The sequence below is a fragment of the Myodes glareolus genome, chromosome 24 (genome assembly GCF_982192425.1).
Source record: "Myodes glareolus chromosome 24, mMyoGla1.1, whole genome shotgun sequence".
In the NCBI taxonomy this organism is placed as follows: domain Eukaryota; kingdom Metazoa; phylum Chordata; class Mammalia; order Rodentia; family Cricetidae; genus Myodes; species Myodes glareolus.
The window spans coordinates 15163332-15179814 of record NC_142049.1 but is presented as its reverse complement, the minus strand read 5'-3'; the positions used below and the strand labels follow the sequence as shown (position 1 = coordinate 15179814).

Here is a 16483-nt window from a genome sequence, read left to right as displayed (position 1 = left end):
AAATGTGCCAAAGACCAAGCGATCGTGAGTAGCCACTGTTAACTCTAGAAGGAGATGTCTGGTAAAAGGATAAAAACTGACTGCTTCAGGCTTCTGTAGAAACAGGAGAGGGCTTTACTAACATTAGCACACCCACTGGGAAGTCACGACAGAGAAACATCATTTGATCAGTTTGACAGGAGTTAAGATTTGCTTCCTAAAGCCCCAGTATCCCTTACTGGTAAAATTACCAGCACACTAGAGACACAAGAGCATGGCTTGAGCATTCAACATGGAGTCACATGTGTGCTGTCGGAAAGACTCATCAGGGGAGGGGCTATGGGGAAGCATGTTCCAGACCAGCACAATCATGGACAAATCTGGACAGAAAATTATCGTCACTAATCAAAACTATCACCCATGAAGAAGGCAAATGGCATTAAGAACAAAAGTATTAAGATGAAAAGAATCGTGACTGGCTGAATACGGATGATGTAAACCTGTTTGCCGACACACACTCTTCTACGCAGAGGTAAGAATGAGGTAGATGGATGCTTCCTGGCGGCCAAGACCTTCCGAGAAAAGGATGCAAATAGCAGAAGGGCTGTATCAAACCGTCAAAATGATAAAATATGTGCGTGTTTATGTGTGTGTGTGTGTGTGCACGTGCTTGTGTGTGAGACAGAGACAGAGTGTGTGAAAGAGACTGTGTGTGTGCACATGCTTGTGTGTGAGACAGAGACAGTGTGTGTGTGAAAAAAAGTGTGAAAGAGACTGTGTGTGTGTGCACGTGCTTGTGTGTGAGACAGAGACTGTGTGTGTGTGTGTGTGTGTGCACATGCTTGTGTGTGAGACAAAGACAGTGTGTGTGTGCATGTGCATGTGTGAGAGAGACAGACAGTGCGTGTGTGAAAGAAAGTGTGTGTGAGAGGCAGTGTATGTGTGTTTTACATAATTGTTGAGGATCTTGGATCGGAAGGAATTTTGACTATAGGAGAAACATTGATTTTCTACAGTTTTTTCGTGTTTACATTTAGGTAGTATCCTCAATTAGAAAACCAAGGGGAAGGATTTCCATTAACAATGCAGTGTTATAGAGTAGACTGTTGGAAAAGATCTCATTTACAACAGTAATCACAATAAAAAAAATTACCTTTATTGGAAAAAGTACACCAAGGGACATAAAACTGGGCATTATAAATTTCGTGAAACGAGAGAGGTTATAAAGAGGCCACTTCTTTTGTGATACAGAAATAGTATATAATTCAATTTCCAATGGTTCCAGAATTTATAAAATGGTCCCTGAATTTCTTCGGTAAATATGAGTATGTAAAACGGACTAGGAAATTTAGAAAATTTCATTAATGGGAATTTTTTAAACCTAAAGTTAGGATTACCAAGCACTACAGAACCAGTATACAGGCAGGCAACTCAGGGAAGTCAACAGCCACTAGAAGGGTGGGGTCGAAAATAAATATGCAGTTTAATAACAGGAGAGAGTGAATCATTTTCCCCCAGGTAGTGCTGTGCAATTTAGAATTAAATTGCGAGCAGAATAGAAAGGAAGCTTTTGTTCTTGTTGTTTTATTTTGTTTTGGAGACAGAGTCTCACTGTACAACTCTGGCTGGCCTGGGACTTCGTATATAGACCAGGTTAGCCTCAAACTCACAGAGATCTGCCTGCCTCTGCCTCCTGAGTGCTGGGATTAAAGGCGTGTCCCACACACCTGGCTGGTTTTTTGAGATGGGGGGGTCTTGTGGCCAAACTGGTTCTTAAACTTGCTGTTCAGCTAATCCTCCTGCCTCACCTCCCAAATTCTGGGATTACAGGAGTGTGCCGCCACGCCTGGCCTAGATCAGGGATTCACCAGTTGAAAAAGAAACAATGAATATACAAGAATAATATACGAATGTGTAAGATGGACTAGAATTAGAACTGAGAAGCCTTTCACAACCATGACAGCAAAGGGCTAACTATAAAGAAAAAGACAAGAGTTGACTAAAAAGGTTTCTTTTTAATGTTTAAGCATTTTTTTCTAAGAGCCATAATACAACTTTAATTTTTATATAATACTTCTGAAAAAACTTTGAAATCAATGAGACTGTATGTGGCGGAGCAAGCCTGTAACCCCAGCACTTGGAAGGCTGAGGCAGGAGGACCGCCATGAATTTAAGGCTAGTGTGGTCTACATAGTGAGTCGCAGGCTAGCCACAGTTAGAGTTGAGACCTTGTTTCAAAAAACAAACAAAAAAAAAAAACAAAAACGAAACCAAAGATAAATAAAAGGGGTTGGAGGATGGAGAGATGGCTCAGTGGTTAAGAGCACTAGCTACTCTTTCAGAGGACCCGAGTTTGGCTCCCAGCACCCACATGGCTGCTCACAACCTTCTGTAACTCCAGTTCCAGGAGATCTGATGGCCTCTTCTGGCCTCTTTGGGCATCAGGCATACAAGTGATACACAGACATACATGCAGGCAAAACACCTATACATTAGGTGCGATTGATACTAAAGACCTTATAAGAAAGCTGGCCAGAGATGAACAGAAGACATAAAACATATAGTCTAATAAATATTTTTGTCAACAAGGATCATTTTTTAATTAAAAAAATGTAACTTTGTTAGCTCCTGCTTCCATACTAATGACAGCGTTACAGAGGGAGCAGGGTGCTCCCACACATTGCCAGTGTGGGGATACTTGGGGGGCATATTTCTGAAGGGCAATTTGAAATATGTTTAAAACCCTAAAAACACGCATGCCTTTTTTTTTCTTACTAGTTAAAACAGGGGCTATGTTATGCTGCAGTAAAAAAAACACCAACCCTGAAATCCCAGAGGTAAAAGCTGTAAGGTTTATCTCTGCTCAGACCACAGGTCCACATGTAGGTTGGTGGGTGGGGTGGAGAGAAAGGAGCTGCCCCATGTCCCATACAGTCAGTCACTCAAGGACCCAGGCTGGAAGACGGTCTACCCCTGGGATGTCACCACTTGCTAAGGCAAAGGATCAGGGACGCTTTACAGTCCTAGCTCGAGTTTCATGCATTCCTTCTGCTCCTATCTCATTGGCTGGATTCACTCACAGGGTCCCAAATCACTGACCACAGCGGGGCTGGTGAGTGGAGTCTCTCATGTCTAGGAAGGAAAGGAGCCCCGGTCTGGAGATCAGGGAAGACTGGTTTAGTGATGGATTCTAAGTCAATATTCTGAACAGTTTACAAAGATGTCAGAACAATTTCATGGTGTCCTGACTACAAGGGTAGAAAATCGGAAACAGCTTAGACATCCAAGGTATGATTCACACAGAGGTTAAAAAGCAGTAGTTTCGTATCTACTGACGGAGAAGTCCATTCACAAGTGTCGGAGGGGGTGAGTGGATTACGTGGAGAGTGTGCATGAGATAGTATGTCACGGAAAAGGAACAGGAGCGGCTGTGCGGGGAAGCTGACGAGCCACGCGTGTTAACAGTGGTTACAATCAGACGGTGGAACAACAGATGATTTTTTTGTTCCTTTTATCTTTAGTTTCTTTTTGTAAAAAAAAAAAAAGTATCTATTACTTATATTCCAAAAAAGCATTTCAAAAGAAAAAAGGTGTACTCCTGAAATAGTTTGCTTATCCAATCCATACTTAGCACTAAGCTCTTATGGAGATGTAAGAAATTCATGAGACATTGCACAAGGGACTGAAAGTCAGGCCTGCCTATCAAAAGAGGTACGGGGCAGGGGGAGGGGAGGGTGGAGACAGCCATGTATCCCCAACAGCTGTGAAGCATCAGTCTCCTGCCACCCTCTCGACCAAGTGCACAAGCGTAGACTCCACTGTGGCCCACCTGGGCTTCTGGAGGGGTCCCTGTGACCCAGAGGCCACTCACTCTGCAGTAAGGGCTGCACTGTCACTGAAGACCCACAAGGCCTTGAAAGCGAAGTCCAGAACATTCAGCATCACCACCAGAAATACTCCAAGACGCCTTCTGGTTACGGAGCTGGAGCTGATCTCTCCTAGGTGTTACCCTGGCTTTCCGTCAGGCTGTCTTCCCCGCTGCATGTGCATGCACACACGCATGCATGCACATGCGCGCGCGCGCACACACACACACACACACACACACACGGACATTTGACACAGCTCAGAATTCCTACCAAAGTAGGAATTCTTGCCAGATTTGATTTTAAAGAGGGAAGGTGTAAGGAAAAGACATGAAATCATTCACACTTCTGCTCAGGGCTCTGCTCCACGCCGTCACACCCACTGTCCCCAGAATATCGTCTATTTCTTTGGGGAAGCCACGTACTCAGAAGTCTCAGTCTATTTAAATCATGCCTACTGCTCAAAATATGTACGGATGGACGTTGACTGGAAAGCTTCTGGTTTGTGTTGCAAGTGCTTCAAACTCCAGTGGGGTCCCCCTGAATTTTGACTGTAACTTCTAGTGACTCACTATCAGTTCTTAGCAAACAGCAGTGGCTGCCGCTCCCTGAAGGGGAGCTCCAATCAGGTCGCCTTGTTTCCAAGAAGGCGCCTGGCTACCACACCTGAGGTTCAAGTTGGGTCTCATTCGCAGTTGCCCCTGGCGTCTGCAGGAGAGGGGATTTGTCTATAGGAAAAGAGCCCCTGCAAAGTGGACACGATGCCTTACGGCCATACACGGACTATGTGACACGCCACCCTTTTTTGATGTCTCTCATCCAATGTAGTACATGCTCCTGCCCATCACATAGCTGAAGGCTGTGGCTGTGGAGCCTGCAGGCGGGAGAGTAGCCGCCCCTGCGGGCAGCTCATGCATGCAAACTGCTCTAAGCACTGGACAAGCAGCGGCTCCCAAGCTGTGGCTCATCTGGACTGACCACCTCTGGGCCGGAACACCGTTTACGTCTCTGCAGTCAAAGGCCTGCTGCCTACTTGAAAAAGATGAGTGTGCGCCCATGAAAACCATCAGTAGAGAACTTAAAGCCAGTCTGTGTTCTACCAAACTGGCCTCTCAGAGCACAGAGGTTACTGAAGAGTCCCCTACAGACCAAAACCATTCAGCAACGGGCCTCACTATGTCTGGTGAGCGGAAGCACGATTCGGCCTCAGTCCCCTGCCAGCTGCCCCGTGCTGTGGACACACACTGAAATAATACAGTGTGTTTTTACTAGGGCAGACGAGTATTTATTTCTTCTTGGTATCTAAGAAACATCAAAGGAGAACCACGATACGGTTCTGAGGAGAACAGCGGACCAAGGTACAAGAGACCCAAGAGCCCGTGCTGCTGGTCACAGCTGGGGTCCCCTGGGCACGCCACTCTGCCTCAGCTTCCTGCTGATGATCTCTACCAAGTTCTCTCCCGCAATGGAGGTCTACAGTGACAGCTCGTGGGGGGATGATCTGAGGGCTAGCATGGGCTCTGTGTGGCTCTCCCAATCTGTGCTTCTAGTTACATCCCTGAGGCACCAGAAGCAGGTCCTGTCCCTACCAGCCTTGAGTCAGAAATGCACACGGGTGACGGTTAAAGGGTTCTCCGAGTTTTCCTCGACCTCTTTTAGGCCCCGTGTGAGTGGCTGCAGAAAGCCAGCTAAGTAAGGCACAGACTGCCAATCTTGGAGTTGTCAAGGCCAGGAGAGCTCAGGGGACACCTGGTTCAGAGGCGGCACACCGCAGCAGTAATCGCTGGGAGTCAACAGCTCACTGCCACCTGCACAGGGTTTGAGGTCATGACAGCAGTCCCAAGGCTGGGCCGGACATCACAGAAACTGAAGGCATGTCACATCAGTGTGAGCGGAGACCTAACAATTAGTGGCTCGTTTGCTCTGTACAGAGCCCACCTTTTGCAGTGCTGGAGGTTGTATTCAGGGCCAGCCTCCTATTGGCCACCCAGGCTGCTTCTGGGTCACGACTGTTCTCAAAAAGAGAGCAGACGAAGAAACATGAGCTCTTTAGAGAAAGCAGGTGGAAGGGAAGGCCAGTGCTTAGTCTTGCACATGTTTGCTGTGGAGCCTAAATCACCCTGCGAGAGGTCCTGGGCCCTCAGGCTCCTGGGTTGCGGCAGTTTGGGGGATGCCCCAAAACTCTAGTTTCCCCACCTGCTGGCTACGAGAAGCTGCCAGACTCTTCAATGGCTAACGACAAGAATCACAGACTCGACCCACTGTGGTACTGACTTCCAGAACTTTCTGCATTTCCATTTTCAGCGCTTGTGGAAGTCATTGTCATGAGGACGAAGAAGGGGCTTTAGCAGCTATGTTCATACGGCCCTGTCACCAGTTCACACCCTCGCCAGCCAAGAGCTCCTTTTACATGTCTACGTCTATCTACCTGTGAAGCCCAAGATGAGGATCCCGGAGTTCACTGCTCCTGGGCAGCCATGTGCCCAGGCTGCTGACAGACAGGGAGGCCAAGATGGTCTAAGAAGAGAGCCCCTTACCCAGGCTGGGTCACAGCCAGCCTAGTCTTTGTGCCCTAGTGGACCAGCACGAGCTGCTACTGATGAGACCTATTGGGAGCTGCAGGGGAAGGCGGGGCCAGTCACACCCTGGGGTGAATTACATCACAGGTGACCACTCTGATTGCACAAGACACCACAATTTGATGGGTCCCCTCTTAACACACCTGAACACTCCATATCGCCAGCCTTCCTTCCTTTCCCATCCCAATTGAGTTCCTTGACCAGAGGGTGACTGCTACAGCAGGGAAAGATGAGGCCTTGGAAGTCACCACAGTGCCCGGGTGGCGGACATGCCAGCCCGGCCCCTTCCTCAGGCTGTCTGCAAGAACCAGAGTTCACGCAAAGTCACGAGGATGAATTCCTAACTGTGTGAATTCCTATCTAGAGGGTTCTTAGAGAGCTAGGGAATACCAAAGTTCCCCCTGACCGGGGCATTTAGAAGGGTATTCCGTGGGCATCTCTTAAGGAAGGATGCCTGTGAGTGGATCTGAGCGCCCAATGGCCCCACTAGAAAGTCTGTGAGAGGAGAGCTTTAGGGCTCCAGGTCCTTCCTTAGGACCTAAGAAAGGGAAGGCAGAGCCGGGCAGAGCAGAGCTGCTCTGTCACCAAGGCCAAGGGCTGCCACCTGAGCAGCTCTCTTACCCTCATGGCCCGTAGGACATCTTCTTGGTTGTTCAAGCCCATTATAGGAACCCGGCTGAGCTTCTAGGCCCGTGGTAGCTCCTATCCCAGGCTCTCCCAGGATCCTAGAAGCCTCAGACTATAGGCACTCTGCCTAGAAGAGAAGGTAGTTCTGAAGGCAATGGCCTCTATGGGGATCATGGCTAGGCACCCTGCAGGAGGGTCACTCCAGGGTCACTCCATTGCCGGTGTCCCTCCTCAGAGCCATGTCTGGGTTTGCCTGCAGCAGCCTGCATTCCCTGCAGGCCATCTCTTCAGCCCAAGGGAGATGGTGCATGACTCAACAAGGGCCTGAACTCTGCTGTGGGATCCGATTAAAGCGCTAAGTTCTGCTTATATGTTTAATTAACAAATGTTTATTAAGCACCTATGGTGTGCCCAGCAGTATGCTAAGCACACTCCTGCATCCGTTCCCACAGCGCAAGCATAGGCTCGGAAATAGAGACAAAACAAGAACCAACCAACCAACAACAGAAAACAAAAACAAAACAAAACAAAAAAAGAAACACAAGAGAAGAAACACTGCCGCAACCGTAGTAATCGGGGGAAGATGGGGCACAACGGATACAGGTGATTTCCTGTCTGTAGGTACACCCCAAAACTTCTGGGCTTTCTTCCCTCTGGTAAAGTTTCCACTAAAGGTTAAACTAAAGGTTCCTTTCAAGAAGGTACGCCCGACCTATAGTCTGAGGCCCACATGTAGCCAAGGATAACTAAGAATGTGCTCCAACACAAAACAGTAAATTGACTTAAAACAGTGTAAGGTTTGTTTTTCTGACAAGTATTTCTCTGTGGGTAAGTCAGTCCTTGAGTGTCAACTTTATGGATGACGAAGCTGTTTCACAACGTCAAAAGGTTAGATACATCAGCTGAAGCATCAAAATGCAGACGGGGGGAAAAGATGATCCCCTCGTGTGCCCCGTGGACTAGAATCTGCCGGAGAGTCACACACCCTGAACGCTACTCAGTAGAAGGCGCCCAGTAGCCTGTTGTAAAGGACATTGATAGTTGGATTAGAAAATGCTGCCCCCCCACCCAGTTCAAAGGGTTGCAACAGCCCTTAAAAAAAAAAAAAAAAGATATAAACATCCCTGCCTGACTGCATAAACGGCTAAGGTAGACCGAGTTCTGGATTCCTGAGTCAGAAGCTTCCAGTTGTCCACAACCTCACAAGGCCAGAGAAGCAAGAGATTTTCTATCCGGGAGGACTGGGTGGACGGCACGACTGGTCTGGAGACAGACAGGCTGCACCTGCATTGGCAGAAGCGACACAAATGGAGGATGTCCTATGCCTACTTCACCTCACACACACACACTTGCCACTCGTGGCCTGGCCTGGCCTAGTTATCCGCGCCTAGCTTGGAGAGTCCTCGGCGGAAGTCATGGAGGTCATCGATCTTGCCATCCAGCACCTCCAGGAAGCTCTTCAACTCCCCCTTCAGGTGGCGCTGTCGGTATTTGCTCTCCTCGATGTCTGTCTTTAGAGACCGCACTTTGTCTTCCAAGTTTTGATTGTCTCTTTCGGCCGCCTGACAAGATAAGAGGGAGAAGGGTCTGGAAGACAGCAATGGATGGAGGATGGAGCCACCACTCAAGATGGCTGTGCCCTGATGTGAGTCCTGACGGTTCCCCAGGAGGAGTCAAAGGGGTAGGTGACCAACAGCTGGTCTGAACACCTTAAGCAGCAAGCAGAAATGCAGACTGCAAGTTCTATCCAGAGGACTTTCCCACAGACTCCAGCAGAGAAGCTCGGAAATCTGGGCCCCGTCCTGGAGCTGTCAGCAGAGACCGCCTTTTGTTATATCCTACCAAAGCCAGAACACACGGGACAGTGACATGGCTTGCTTCCTTGGCTCCACAGAGCACTCCTTGGCTTCTAGCTGACCTCCAGTCCTTTGTGAGGGAGGACGCTTAACACCATAGAGGAGCTTTATCCTGTGGGCATGAACTACGACTTTCTTGAACACATGCCCAGAAACTTGTTATCGACACCGCCCTGGGGTTGTGTACGTCAGTAAAGTGTCCCATGTGTGTATCAAAGCGACTGAAGTGAGGCGACCCCTAGGGGTGAAGAAAGACCAGGAAGCTGACGCAGGTCGAAGGTCAGTACCCAAAGTCACAAGGTGGGGAGAGACCAAGGTGGCCTTGTCCCTGACCCTGTACACATCTGCCCTTTCCTAATCAGCTGTGGTTCTGCAGGGATTTTTCTGTGGGTGAGAAAACAGTCACCCACACTCTGGTTGTGCACAAGACCCTTTGTGTAAATGGGAAAACCAAAAACCTAACTCTGGGGAGGCATCCCCCAGGGGTGCTTATGACACATAATTACTAACTTTGTTTTGTAAGGAGAAACCCACCCTTGACCCTCCTAGATGCAAAATTGGAGGTGAGGGGGGAGATAATGGATATGCCAATCATTCGGGACCGGGTCACACAATCACACCCCTTACCTCTAGTTTCTCAGAGACGTATTCACACTCCGACATGAGCTGAGGTATGATCTCACTCTGTTTCCGGAGGTCTTTCAACTCCTGGGAGAGAGAGAGATAGTTTTAAAAAGACACACACACACACACACACACACACACACGCACACATGCACACACACACACACACACGCACACACACACACGCACACACACACATTAAGAACACACTCTTGGAAATGGCTGAGCTGTGTGTGTACTAGTGTGTGCTGTTCTCAGAGCCTGTCTTGCTCACATGAACGACGGTGGGGGGCGCTCTTCTGAAGCCTCGATGACTCTCAGGGTTAGTGCATTAGATGGATCATCGCATAAAATCTGTACCCACAGACATTGCTGTTCCGTTGTGGGGAAAACTGAGGCCTAGGGCGGTTTCATTAACTAGCCCATGTTCTAGTGTCATGGGCTTAACTTTCTGCCTCCCAGAACACAAATGACCGTGAGAATGGATGTTCTATTGTGTGAGGCTGGCTCTGAACGCCCCTTCTACTGGTGGGTCATCTTTAACACCGTGTGGGGCTTTTGGTAAGGCTCCTGTCTCTTTTCTTCTTTCCCAGATAGCCCAGGCTGGCCTCACTGAAGATGGCCGTTGAACTCTGATCTTCCTGCCTCTACACCCAAGTTCTGGGATTACCGAACTTGGTAATCACCAAGTGTCACCGTGGTGGGTTTACGTGGTACTGGGGATCAAACTCCACGACTTCATGAGTGCTAGGCTAGCCCTCTACTTTTGGAGCCACACCTGCCACCCACAATTCTCTCTAGAGAGTCATAGGCACAATGCTGCAAGCAAGGGGCAGCATGAGGCTTTGGCTCCAGAGAAGCTGAACCACGGTGCGAGTCCTGGCTCTCTGCCCAGGTGGTCCCAGCGGTCCCAGGTCACCTGTCGTAACTTTGAACAGAGGTCACAGAGGTCGCCAAGGCCCCCAGAGCTCCTAACTCACCGTCTCCTTTTCCCGGAGCTCGGACTCCAGCTTCTCGATCCTGCTCTTCAGCTCAGTGTTCTTCTCCTTCTCCCTGTTTATCTCGCTGCACTGTTCTTCCAGCTGCTCGATCTTAAAGAACACGACAGGGCGGGGGAGCTGGTTCAGTCGCCAAGCATGAGCTCGCCATGACTTCTTTTGGGCTCTCGTCTCAAATGAGGCATAGACTACCCCACTTCCGTATTTTCCACAAACAGGTACCATGCTGTTCCCCTGGGCCGTCTGGCCCTGCTTGCCTGAGACTTGTTACTTAAGACCAATAGGTCCAGTAAGTCATGAAACGCGGCCTACGTGTTGGGCTTCTGGGTTTCTTTATGATCACATGGGAGTAGACTCAGGATCGCTTTGTGGATCTGTCACAGGCCAGAGGTCCCCTGAACTGATCCGCTTTCCCCAAGAATGGCTTTGACATCACCTTAATCACGTTTGGAATTATGCGTTTTCATCTCAAGGATTTAAGAGGGCAGCAGAATTTAGCAATGCTACTGGACAGGAAATCAAAGACATCTCAATCACCGCATATCAAGATGACCCCACCCACTGAGAGGGTCCTGCCTGGGGAGCAGTGTATGGGGGTATCATCTTCAAGACGAACTAGAACACCCCAGGACTGCATCTTCTCGTGGGCCTGACCCTGCTAAAGGGTTAACCAGACAGAGGGGACGTACAGAGCCCTCAATACTGACTCCATCACCAGTTGCTCAATGTTTCTTAGAAACCTGAATGTGTGTGCGGAGTGGACGGCAGGAGCGGAGCCAACATACAATCCACAGCAGACACCCTGCGTTGTTACACCCAGACAATGCCAGCCTTTGACAGGAGGCCTCTTCCCAGCAGTGGCCGCACCAGCCCTCAGGACCTGAACCCTCAGCCCCCCTGACACTGATGATCCCAGCTTCTACCCCCAGCCTGGAATCCAGCACCCAAAGAGCTCATGCTAGGGAGGCCCACGCCCTCCTGGGCTCTGGTGACATTACCCCACCCCTGTGGGCTCTGGTGACGTTACCCCACACCTCTGGGCTCTGGTGACGTTACCCCACCCCTGTGGGCTCTGGTGATGTTACCCCACACCTCTGGACTCTGGTGATGTTACCCCACACCTCTGGGCTCTGGTGACGTTACCCCACCCCTGTGGGCTCTGGTGACGTTACCCCACACCTCTGGGCTCTGGTGACGTTACCCCACACCTCAGCACTGCATCTGACTGTCATGACCAGAGTGAGAAAATCATCTCTGCTTCAACAGAAGCAATCGATCCCTTCAGCAGGCAGATCAGTTCAGGCTCAGACAGGAACACACAAACTCAGCGACCGGCCCAGCGCTCTGACTGTCAGCAAGCTCGTCCCAGGCATGGAACATGGACACGAGGCAGCTCTGTGGGCAATTAGCACTCAACAAAGGTGGCAATGTGGGGCTCCACCTCAGTGGCTCTGCATCGGCCAATCAGGGTCAAGGGACAGGTCCCCCCAAACCCTGCAAACCCGGAGCATTGTCTGAAGCCCTCTGGGCTCATACCTAGCACAGTCTAAACAGAAACCTGAGAGCCTCTACAGGGCATCTCTGAGTGCCCCAAACTTCTGCATCAATGCCGCAGAAGAACAGAGACTGACTATAGGGCTGGTTACAGGGAAACTTCGAGCCAATTTAAACCCTCAGTCATCAAAGCGGGACAACAGAAAGCATTGCACAGTTGACACCCATCTTTCTCCTCTTTCAACACAGATTCCTCTTTTTGCTTTCAAATTTATATTTGTGGAGATAATGGTTTGGAGGGAGCAGAGTTTCTGTACGCCTCAGCATTCTGGATCAATTTTCTCATTTATCCTTCGGTTCCCTTTCCTCCACTGGAGAGCCCAAGCCACAGAGTCACTAAGGGAAGCTCACCTACAGCAAAGGCCAGCCTGGAAGGAATATGGGGGAACCCTTGAGAGGGGGTCTGGTTCACTTATCTCTTCCTTAGCAACGAAAATTCAAAGTCGATAATTGACATCATTGACGTCCTACTAAGAAAGGAAGATGTTCAAGGAGGAGATAAAAATGTCTTCTCCTGCCCGTGGGGTGAGGGCAGAGAGAGAGGGAGGCGAAAGAGGAGGGAGGCCAAGGGCCTTCAGTGTCCCATCTCCGGCTGCCCACTGCGGCTGGCCAGGCCCCCGGTCCTGCTCCCGGCTGAAGCCCACCTTGCTGCGGAGTCGGTCATTCTCATCACGACAGATGGAGAACTGCCTCTTCCACTGCTCCACGCTGGCCGCCGACTCCTGCAGGGCTGTGGTCAGCCGGGCGTTGCTCTCCCGCAGGGTCTGCAGCTCAATCTCCCACTTCTTCACATTGGCAGCACTGTAGGGGTGACCGGTGACGGCACAGATTAGGAGCCGCGTCTGTCACCCTGCGCTGCCATTTGCTGGGGAACGGGAACACTGCCATTCCTCCGCTCACCCCAAGGGAAGCTCAGACTCCTGTCTCGCAGTCAGCACCAACTGCCAAGGGGGACTGGAGTCTCTCTAGTGTGAACATGTCCCCTGACCCAGCCATTTTCATAAAGAGTTGCCCTGAACAGGGGCCAGGATAGCTCCATCCTTAAGAGCACACACAGCCTCCCGTTTCACCTTTGATTTCTGTGCTCGGAGAAGACCCTCCCAACAATGAGGCTCCAGGTTGTCTTGGCCACCACACCCTTTTTCCCCTTTCATTTCTGTCTCAGAGTCCTGCACTGAGTGTGACCTGACGTGATGGAGCAGAGCCTGACAGAACAAGGTCATAGAAAGTTCTGCTGATGGTTGGCGTGACAACTTTGTCTACAAAGGGCTTGTCACATGGGCTGAGTCTGATTTATAGCATGATGTAAAAGCCAGGAGCAGTGCACACCTCTGTAAGCCCCGTGGTGGGAGGCAGAGGCAGGAGGATCTCTGGGACTTGCTGGAGGTATAGCCTAGATGACTGATGACCCCTAGGTTCGGTGAGAGAGCCCACCTCAAGAAAAAAACACAACAAACAAAACAAAACGGGAGCCAGGCATAGCGATGCACACCTTTAATCCTGGCACTGGAGAGGCAGAGGCAGGTGGATCGCTACAAGTTTGAGGTTATCATGGTCTACAGAGCAAGTTCCAGGACAGCCAGAGCTACAGGGAGACCCTGTCTTAAAACAAAACAGAACAACAAAAATGGGGCTGGATAAGAGTAATGACTGTAAAAGCAAGAGGACCAGAGTTCAAACCCCCAGCACCCATGGAAAAGCTGGCATAGATGGCTACATGTGCCTGCAATGCCAGCTCTGAGGGGCAGAGATGGACGGATCACAGAAACTGGACGGTGAGCCAGCCCAGCTGAATGGTGAGCTTTGGGTTTCATTGAGGAACCTTGACTCAAAAACTAAGGTGAGAAGTGACAGAGGAAAATGTCAGCATCCCCTTCTGGTTTCTGGAAGTACACATAGGTGCACGCCACCCACATGCATGCACATGCCCCAGACACACAGACACACAGACACACACAGAAAGTCAGTCTTGCTCTCTACAGACACAGTAGCTCGGCGTTTGTCTCTGTCTCCCAGGAACAACATACAAAGTTGACTTTTGGCCTTCACATACATGTGCGCTCTCTCTCTCTCTCTCTCTCTCTCTCTCATTCTCTCTTTCTCCCTTCCTCCCTCCTCCCCCTCTCTAAAATGCACACACAGGAACATGCACACACACATATAAAGAGGATTTCTGCCCTGCAGAGAAATGTCCATTTTCTAATGACTGAAAGAAAAAAATTTAGATAAATATACTATACCTGAGCCATATTCATCTTTCTACCTTTTTCCTCATGAATCTATGATGTGATTGGGAAATGCATGCTTCCGGCTTTAAATGTGACACACTGAATAAAAAAATCCCAGCAAAATGTTTTTATCTGATGAGTTTTAGAGGTGACGAGTGTCAGCTAAGTGGCGATTTAGGAGAACGGCTTCATGGCTTCCCTTTACCTTCCTTTGCACTGAGCTTGGATTTAAAACATTTATTTTTGGGGTTGGAATATTTTCATCTGGATATCCCACTGTGACTTAAACAACCAAAAATAGGCGAGAAAGGAGACTGGTCAGCTTTGTCTTTGAAGCATCTGAAAAGAGGCAGCATCCAGACCAGAAGATGGTATTGAAAAGTCTCCTGTGCTTTCTGGAATTTCTAGGTCAGCTCACAGGAATTAAGTTCCAAACAGCGGCCAGGATGCTGCGCGACAGCAATGAATGGCAGCCTTTTTGGGGTCTCCAGCTGGGCTGCGGAGACTGTGTGCAGAGGTAAGTGCAAACAAGGCAGTCCTGGGACCTTGGGCAGGGAGTCACTTTACTAACTGCGTCTAGTTTCCTCAACAGTCCAGCGGGGAAATTTAGACGGGACGGGCCTGAAGGTGATCTGCCTCTGACATGGGAAGTCTGGAGAGAGTAGAGAGTCCTCCTAGCCACGACGAGGAAACTGAGGGCATCTTGCCAAAGTCCTCAGCTAGGTGAGCAGAGTAATTCTGAAGGTGTCAAGCCAGCCCTGAAGACCCGGAAACACAAAGGCAGCCTGTGTTGTCATCTGCAGCCTGTGTTGTCATCTGACATCTAAGACTTCTTGGTATCGTGCTAACAGACAGAACCACTTTGAAGAGACCAAAACCTTGTGAACAACCCAGGCTTCTTACCCCTTCTCGGCTGAAAGCCGCCTGTGTTTGAAGTGAAGGGACTGCTGTCTCTGATTTTACCAACACATTATATTCACGCTGTATGCGATAAATATGTAGAACGATGTGTTAACGATAAATATTTGTAAAGATCTGTGGTTTCATTTGTGTGTGTGTGTGTGTGTGTGTGTGTGTGTGTGTGTCACACGTGTGCTGGGGCTCTCAGAGGCCAAATAAACTACTAGTTTCCCTGCAGTGGCAATCACGAGCCACTAGCGTGGGCTTTGGCAACAGAACTCATTTTCTCCGTGAGAACAGCAAGTACTCTTAATGCTGAACCATCTTTCTCATCTCCATACATTTCCCCCCTCTCTTTTTTCCCCATAAATATTTTTAAAGACAATAAGCAACATATTTTTGTGTTAAATTTTTCATCTGTGACCCTCAGAAATCACTTTAAAGAGAGAGGTGTGTATGATCCCAGCACTGGCGAAGCCGAGGCAGGAAGACCAGAGGTCCAGGACTACCGTGAGCTACAGAGTGAGGTCAGGGCTTACTTGTGCTAAGACCCTGTTTCAAAACAACAATAACCATGTGCTCCGTGTCATCCTGGACATTCCCCACCAACATTTTCCAGTTACTTATTTGTTTATTTTGGATTTTTGAGACAGGGTCTCTCTGTAGCTTTGGAGCCTGTCCTGGAACTAGCTCTTGTAGACCAAACTGGCCTCAAACTCATAGAGATCCACCTGCCTCTGCCTCCTGAGTGCTGGGATTAAAGGTGTGTGCCACCACCGCCTGGCTCCAGTTAATTTTATAAAGGAAATCTCTTTTCCAAATATTATCCTAGGAATACTATTTATTTTGTGTGATCTCATATTATTTTTCATGGTCTTAGAATTTTTTAAAGCAGAACTGAAGGCATTTTCGCCTAGATCTGAAGCACAGCGGTAATAGAAAGGCACAGGGCACACCTGAGAGTGTGGGTGAGGGCTGTTCAAAGACAGCTGACGTTTCTTAGGGTTTTATAGACTTCTCTGGGGTGTTTAACTCTTTCTTGTCGAAGATGAATAAATGGTAAAGGCTCCTCTTCACAAACAAAACACAGATTTTCTCGCACGCATTCCCACATAACTATATCCTCCACACACACTGGCTCACACTAACACACTCATACACACTGACTGCCACTGGTTAGTGACGTCAACTGGTCTTCGTCCTCCGACCAGGAGGTAAAATGTGAGGCACGGAGCCGGACAATCTTCTCTTCCAGCTCCCGAAACCCTGCCC

The 16483-nt window shown here is 49.2% G+C and overlaps 1 protein-coding gene across 3 annotated transcripts in view; it reads right to left on the bottom strand.

Annotated features, from left to right (window-relative positions):
• Positions 1-1113: 1113 nt before the first annotated feature.
• The window catches only part of Homer2 (homer scaffold protein 2), a 96841-nt gene continuing 81471 nt past the window's right edge, over positions 1114-16483 (bottom strand). For all 3 annotated transcript variants that reach the window (XM_085683061.2, XM_085683060.2, XM_048435288.3), the window contains exons 6-9: positions 12728-12884; positions 10512-10622; positions 9535-9615; positions 1114-8613 (exon numbers count right to left, since the gene is read on the bottom strand). In XM_085683061.2, coding sequence (XP_085539187.1) covers positions 8425-8613; positions 9535-9615; positions 10512-10622; positions 12728-12884 — 538 coding nt within the window. In that variant the 3' untranslated portion in view covers positions 1114-8424. The remainder of the gene's footprint in view (positions 8614-9534; positions 9616-10511; positions 10623-12727; positions 12885-16483) is intronic.